The 7,117-nt window shown below is 40.3% G+C and overlaps 1 protein-coding gene across 2 annotated transcripts in view; it reads left to right on the forward strand.

Moving 5' to 3' along the window:
• PSTPIP2 (proline-serine-threonine phosphatase interacting protein 2) overlaps window positions 1-6,289 on the forward strand; it is a 64,507-nt gene extending 58,218 nt beyond the window's left edge. For both annotated transcript variants that reach the window (XM_038543372.1, XM_038543373.1), the window contains 5 exons: window positions 415-511; window positions 628-709; window positions 2,034-2,068; window positions 3,354-3,411; window positions 4,656-6,289. In XM_038543372.1, the coding sequence (XP_038399300.1) occupies window positions 415-511; window positions 628-709; window positions 2,034-2,068; window positions 3,354-3,403 (264 nt within the window). In that variant the 3' untranslated portion in view covers window positions 3,404-3,411; window positions 4,656-6,289. The remainder of the gene's footprint in view (window positions 1-414; window positions 512-627; window positions 710-2,033; window positions 2,069-3,353; window positions 3,412-4,655) is intronic.
• Window positions 6,290-7,117: the final 828 nt, after the last annotated feature.

The following is a 7,117-nucleotide window of genomic DNA, read 5'->3' on the forward strand; positions in this document are numbered from 1 at the left end:
AGCCACCCTCACTTAGATGGGACATTTGCTTTAGAAGAACAATTAAACGCCTAGAAAACCTGTCAAATTGACTAGAACTTTTTTTTCCAAATTAATTCCATTATCTTTGCATTTGTGTGTAGCATTGGTCTTGGTATCTATTTCCTTTGGCCATCAGTATTAAAAAAAAGAACTGCGAGGTATTTATGCTGCCACAGAGATACATTTCTTGCCATCTTTAAAACAATTTTAATAGCAGATAAGCATCAGAGAAATCCCTTTATATGGGTCATGTAAAAGGAGACTTGGGAATGTCTCTTTTTCTTCTCAAAACAAAATTTGGGAGAATCAGCCATTCATCAAACCTGTTTGAATAAGCTCTGTTAAATTATCACCGACATATACCTCTAGCTTGATTTATCTTCTTTTTGTTAGATGTATGAAGAAGTCCGTAAGAGCTTGGAAGCGTGCAGCATTGAGAAGGACATTGCGTACTTTGTGAGTCACCGAAAAACTGGACAGACTCCACCAGGTGAATTGAGGGGCAGCGCTGGGGGGGTTGTGTAAGCATTTCTACTAGTCTTTTGTGTCACATGTCAAGAAGGGAAGACCTCAGCATCTTAATATTTTGTTTCTTGATTCCCCTAGCACCCATCATGTATGAGAATTTCTACTGTCCCCAGAAGAATACAGCTCCACAGGGAAAGGCTCCAGGGCCTAACTTAGCAAGGTAATAACCAGTTGCCTTTCACATGATGAAAAATACTTTAAATCAATGTGTTATCATTAGCGTTCTAAGAGGTATTAGAATTGGAACACATCTACCACTGCATTTGCTTAGAGGTTGCTAGATTGGGGAAGTAGCATTTTTAGGACAAATGTGAAGTGGAGTTTACCAGTCATAGTTTAAGGATGACTATATCATACTTGAGTGTGATTATTGCTACTCATGTATAAATCCTATACCTTTTTCTAGCTTATAGAAAGCAGGAATCAGCAGATTCTGGCCCCTGTGAGTCATCTCTGACCAACCTCTTTTAGTAGGGCCCAAGCGTAAAGAATAGATTTTATATTTTTAAATAGCTGAAAAAAGAGAAAAAGATACTATTGTGTGACACGTGAAAATTACACGAAATTCAGATGTCAGTGTTCATATAAAGTTTAATTGGAATCTGACCATGCTCATTCATTTACATTTTGTCTATGGCTGCTTTGGCATTCGAGTTGACAAGAATTGTGATAGAGGTGCCCTGGTGGCGGCAGAGCCTAAATCATTTGCTGTCTGCCCCTGCTGTAAAGGATCCCGATAGAAGAGAAACTTCTGTTTCACATGCAGTCAATTTCAAGGCTAAGCTGTTCATTTCCACTCCAGTTTTTAAAAAGAGAAGGGAGTATTTGAGGGGGCATTGCATGACCCCCATCAGTATTTTTTTTTTAAGAATTTATTTATTTATTCATGAGAGACAGAGAGAGAGTGAGAGAGAGGCAGAGACACAGGCAGAGGGAGAAGCAGGCTCCGTGCAGGGAACCCGACGTGGGACTCGATCCCGGGTCTCCAGGATCACAACCTGGGCCAAAAGTGGCGCTAAACCGCTGAGCCACCTGGGCTGCCCCCGCCCCCCCCCCCCCCCCCAGCCGCCCCATCAATATTTAAGGATGCCAGGCACCGTTCAGAACAGTTCCTGTGAATTAGCTCATTTCATCCTCACGGTGAGGTGAGAGTAGCTTGTATTTTCCATCTTTACATGTCAAGATGCTGAGGTGCCAGGAGATCAGGAAATTGCACTCACAGCAGAGATTTGGTCTGGGTTGTGGGGACATGGCTCCGTGTTTCCTGACTGCTCTTTATTCTGCTCGTCAGCATAATAGAATGTCAGCAGCCTGGATTCCCAAAGGTCAGTGGTATGGGCCTCACACTTCATCTGAACTCTCCTTGACTCTCCAGAACAGAAACCAGATCTGATTAGAGAGTGGTACACTTGAAGTGTCAAGTTAAAAATTAGAAAAAAATAACAAGCACTCATCTGAAAGACTTTGGTTTTCGTTTCTTACAGGAGAGGACCTCTCCCAGTTCCTAAAACTTTACCAGGTAGGACAAAGAAAGACCTTTTGAAATGCTTATGTCGTGTTCTGTCTCTCTCTTTTTGAAAAGATTTTATTTATTTGAGGGAGAGAGAGAGACAGACAGACAGACAGAACTACTAGGGGGCAAGGGCAAAGGGAGAAGCAGACACCCTGCTGAGCACAGAGCCCTGTGCAGGATTGGATCCCAGGATTCTGAGATCATGACCCAAGCTGAAATTAGATGCTTAACTTGACTGAGCCACCCAAGTGCCCCATCATGTTCTCTTTAAGTAGCTAGAATGTTGAAATAAAGGGAAAGAAGGGAATAAATAGAATCAAATTCTCTTGAGAATGACACTGTATCAGGATCTTAATATAATACTGTTTGCCAAAGAGTGGACTTTGGTAATCAGTGGTCTACTTTACAGCTTATTAAAGAGAATTCAGTTCTTGGAGTACCAAAAGAAACTTACTATAAGGCAGTCTTACCTAAGAGATTATTTCAACTTGAACCAAAAAAACAGCCAAGGGAGATATAGTTTCCTTTCGATTACACAGAAACATGACTGATAGAAGGCATAGATGTCTAGAGACACATAACCTGATATTATATATTTGTACACTGACCATAATTGGGTCTTCAACTAATCACTCTGGTTTCTTTTTCATTCAGAACTCCCATGATACCTGTGGGACAATGATACATTTTAGCATTTTTTTGTTAGTTTTATTCCTTGAATAATTATAAGATCCTTGAGGGTGGGCACTTCTCCCATATCACTCAGAGCACCTAACACAGTAGTGAGCACATAGTAGGTGCTCAACAAATGTCTATTATTTGAGTGAAAGAAAGATATACCTACTTGTGTTCAAGGGACTGAGGGAAGAGGCAACTCATGCTGCTTATGGTAGCTTAGTACAACTTCAGTGATTGAAGAGGAATTTCGGGCCTGAAATGATATCTTCGAAAAATATGAAGATTTAAATTATTTTATTTTTGTAAAACAAGTAGCACCTAATAAGGTGGGAGTTATTTATGTCTGTGATTGAAGATGACTTTGCTCTAGGTGCTGCCATTGGTACATGGATGACTAAGGGCAAAGCCATCATAGTAGTGATTTCCAGAATGTAGGAGAGCATCCTCTGGTTTGTAGTTATGACTACCATTTGTAGATTTTGTCGCCAGATATTTTCTTTTTACAAAAGGGCAGTCATTGGAATCTTTAAGTGGAATGTTTTGATTTCAGAAGGGCTGAGATCTTATCATGAAACGATATTAACTTAATGTTACTCTGTTCTGCCCGTTGCAGATGACCCTGATTATTCTTTGGTTGATAATTACAGTCTGATCTATCAGTAACATCAATGGTAAGAACCTTTAATTTTCACATAATCAAGTTGCATTTAGACTGGTGATTGTGTTTTTGAGTCTTTGAAGCTTTGTTATAAACACTGCTGCAGGCAGCAAGGCCTCACCTTAGGCTGGCCCCCTGATGCATGGGGTCCTGCAGGATGGCCTCTCTGGGTCCTGTACTGCAAGGGGACTGGAGCCCACAGCGTATCTATTTGAATGAGGAGATTCTCCCTTCATTAATTATTCTGTAGCTTGTTTTCTGCTCCTGATAAGTTTTTCCGTGGCTATAACACACTTAATGCTTAAGGCGATGTTTACAAACAAAACCCCGCATGATCTTCACTTGTGAAGAAGGTACTCCCCCTTCCCAAAAGAGGAAGAATCAAGTAAAATGAAGTTAGTGAAAATGAGGCAAATACTATCACACTCACTTAGTACATAAGGGCGTTGTAGGGGTCATCTCATATCAGATTATAACTGCTCCAAACTATCAAGCTACAAGGATTCTAAGAGCAGAACTCTGGAGCCAGCCATCACTGCAAAGGTGACGCGTTGTCTTTGGTTCTCAGGTGCTTGCAAGTCAATCTCAGTCTTCAGAAATGGGAAGGAATGCCTCTGAAGCCAAAATAGTACAAAATGAAACTCTACAAAATATAAGTGTTTGTTTTTTAAATTTTTTTAAATTTTTTTTTTATGATAGTCACAGAGAGAGAGAGAGAGAGAGAGAGAGGCAGAGACACAGTCAGAAGGAGAATGCAAAATTTTTTGCATTTTTTTTTTGCATTGCAATAATAAAATGAAAATAAAAAATATAAAAATGTGTATTATTTACCAGAAAGCAATATTGTTGTCATCATAATCCATTTTTCATGACTTAAAAAAATTCATTTGTTTAAGAAAGAGCATGTGAGCCTGTGCTCTCATGAGCGCAGGGAAAATTGTGGAAGGAGGGGGAGAGAATCTCCAAGAGACCCTCCGCTGAACATGGAGCCCAACCTGGGGCTCCATCTCATGACCATGAGATCATGACCTGAGCCAAAACCAAGAGGCAGATGCTTAACCGAATGAACCACCCAGGCACCTCCATTTTTCATCACTTTTAATACATATTCTTTGTCATTTGCTTTCTTTGGCCAAGCATACTTATTCTTGGTGAATAATATACCAAGGTGGGAGTGAGGAGCTGATGTGAATGATTCATTTTTTTTTTTTTTTGAATGATTCATTTAAATGAAATTTCTCTGTTATTCTCTTTCAGAAAACAACCCTTTTTCCGGCTGGTGCTTCTATGGCATAGGAGGAGGCACTCAGAGCAGTAGAATCTGTAGCCAAGCTATGTCAGTCATGAAACTTTGAAATTAAACCTTGCTGTAATTTGTTGGTATTTTATATTGATTGTAGACATTTAGACCAACTGAGGTTAGTCAAGTTCTGAAATTAAAAAAAAAAAAAAGTTTACACATTGCCCCAGACTGAAAAAGTATCCTTTTCCAGTCAGCTACCAGCGCTGTGAATGAATTGTGTTCTCTCCTTGATCTGGGAAAGTCTCTGGGAAGAGCCTTGACTCTTCTTGGGGGAAGGAGGTGGCTGCAGAGGGGTCTGAACCATCAACCTATAGGAGTATCTTGGGCTTTGGGGGCAGCGTGGCTATAGAATGTTCTCAACAGCACACATTCTCTCAGTGGTACACAATTTTAAATCACCTTCCTTTTTGGCTGGAGGGACTTAGAGGCCATCTGATTATATGTTCTCATCTTACAGTTGAGGAAATGAGGCCCAGAAGTGTGAAATCCATTTCCTAACTGCTTAGGGACAGAACCAAAACTGGAGTGTAAGCTCATTCCACACCACCATTCTTACCAATCTTTCCCGTGGCTCTGGTATTCATGTTGAAATTTCAGATGTTAAATGTTTTTGCCAGTGTCTTTTCAACTGGGAAAAGTACTAGGGCTTAAATGTCAGATTTATTTTTAAATGACTCACTGTGTGTACTGAAGGAAAGGACACCATATTTAACTTAATCTAAGAAGCCAGTGATTGTAAAGCATGCCATTATTTTATAGACCACTGAGTTAGGTGGGGGAGTGGACCATTAACTTGTGACAGTTAATGGCCAAGCCTATTTGAATTTGATTTGCCAAAGTGTGAAAAAAAAAAAAAAAAAGGTACATCCTAGAATCAGTGCAACAGGATATTTTGACTCTGTTCCTAAAGTGAAGTCTGAAGCTCCCAAGCCAGGAGTCCTCAATCCTGGGTCTTCACAGAGAATCTTTCCCTTGCTAAATGCTGGAATTTTTTAAAGTGTCGATCTTCACCTTTCAGGGGTATTTAGGTCTTTCTTTTGGTGCCCACAAACAGCAGGGGGATTGCATCCCTTTTGCATAATATCCATACAGCATGAGAAAACAGTACAGTGTAGTTGATACCAAATTAAATTAGCACTGGTACTTATTCGGTATGTCGTAAAGTTCTGTTTGCAGAAAGAGCACAGGTTTTCTTCTCTTGCCTGTGCAATAGATTTTTCAGAACTATGCATAAATTTACTGAAACAAGATTGATTATTTTCCCCTATTTAATGTAAGGTGTTACTCAAAGTGGCAGCTTCTTCTCATGACAGGAAACTTGCATCAAATGAATATCCTTTTGAGAAACTGAAGTTTGCAAAGGGCCATTGACTTCCCCAAATTGAGCAGACTCAGGAAATTTTCCTTCGAACTCAGAACATTATATTTTTTAATGTTTTATTTATTGTTGGCAGCTCCTCAGGGATTTCACTTTTCTTTCTATTGGTCAGTGGAATTGATGTCAAAGTTTTATGAATTGAAAATATTTTTATTTTATTGCTTTTTCAGTTTGATATGAAGTAAAATAAAGGTTCTTGGTGATTTGGGATTCATTTTGCATTTTTGTGTTAACTACATCCTCTGTTCGAAGGCTGTGTGAAGTGCAGATGGTTGGTAGGGGAGGTAACACGCCGCTTCTCCCAATCCTTCCTTCAGGTATCAGGGCAAAGTCATTTCCTTGGGGAGGCACTGTCTTCACATTTGAGCTAGATTGGATCCCACTGCTGTGTTCTTCTCCTCTCCCATATTTTCCATGATATTGCATGATTCACTCTTGACATTCATTAATTGTTCAAAGTCTGGCTTCCCTCTTTGACAGTAACCTTAATGACAGTAGGTCCCTCTCTGTCAGTTTTTCCTGCTGTATTCCCAATACTTGACACAGGGTAGTAAGTATGAAAGAATTAGTAGCTAGAGGACAGCATGCCTGGGAAAACAACCAGCTGAGAAAGAAAATGGGAGTGTAAAGGGAACGAAGCCAGTCAAATAAACACACATTAAATTTAGTGAATATGAGCTACCCTGAAGACTGTAGGTATCTTTTTTTTTTAAGATTTTGTTTATTTATTCACGAGACACACAGACACACAGAGAGAGGCAGAGACACACAGGCAGAGGGAGAAGCAGGCTCCCTGCAGGGAGCCTGATATGGAACTCCATCCCAGGACCCTAGGATCACGACCTGAGCCAAAGGCAGACGCTCAACCACTGAGCCACCCAGGCATCCCAGTACGTGTCTTTTCTTAAAAGATTTATTTATTTGAGAGAGAGATTGAGAGAGAGATTGAGAGTGAGAGCGAGAGCGAGACAGACAGAGACAGAGAGAATGAGGTGGCTGGAGGGGCAGAGGGAGAACCAGGCTTCCTGTTAAGCAGGG

This window comes from Canis lupus, chromosome 7, assembly GCF_011100685.1.
Source record: "Canis lupus familiaris isolate Mischka breed German Shepherd chromosome 7, alternate assembly UU_Cfam_GSD_1.0, whole genome shotgun sequence".
NCBI lineage: Eukaryota > Metazoa > Chordata > Mammalia > Carnivora > Canidae > Canis > Canis lupus.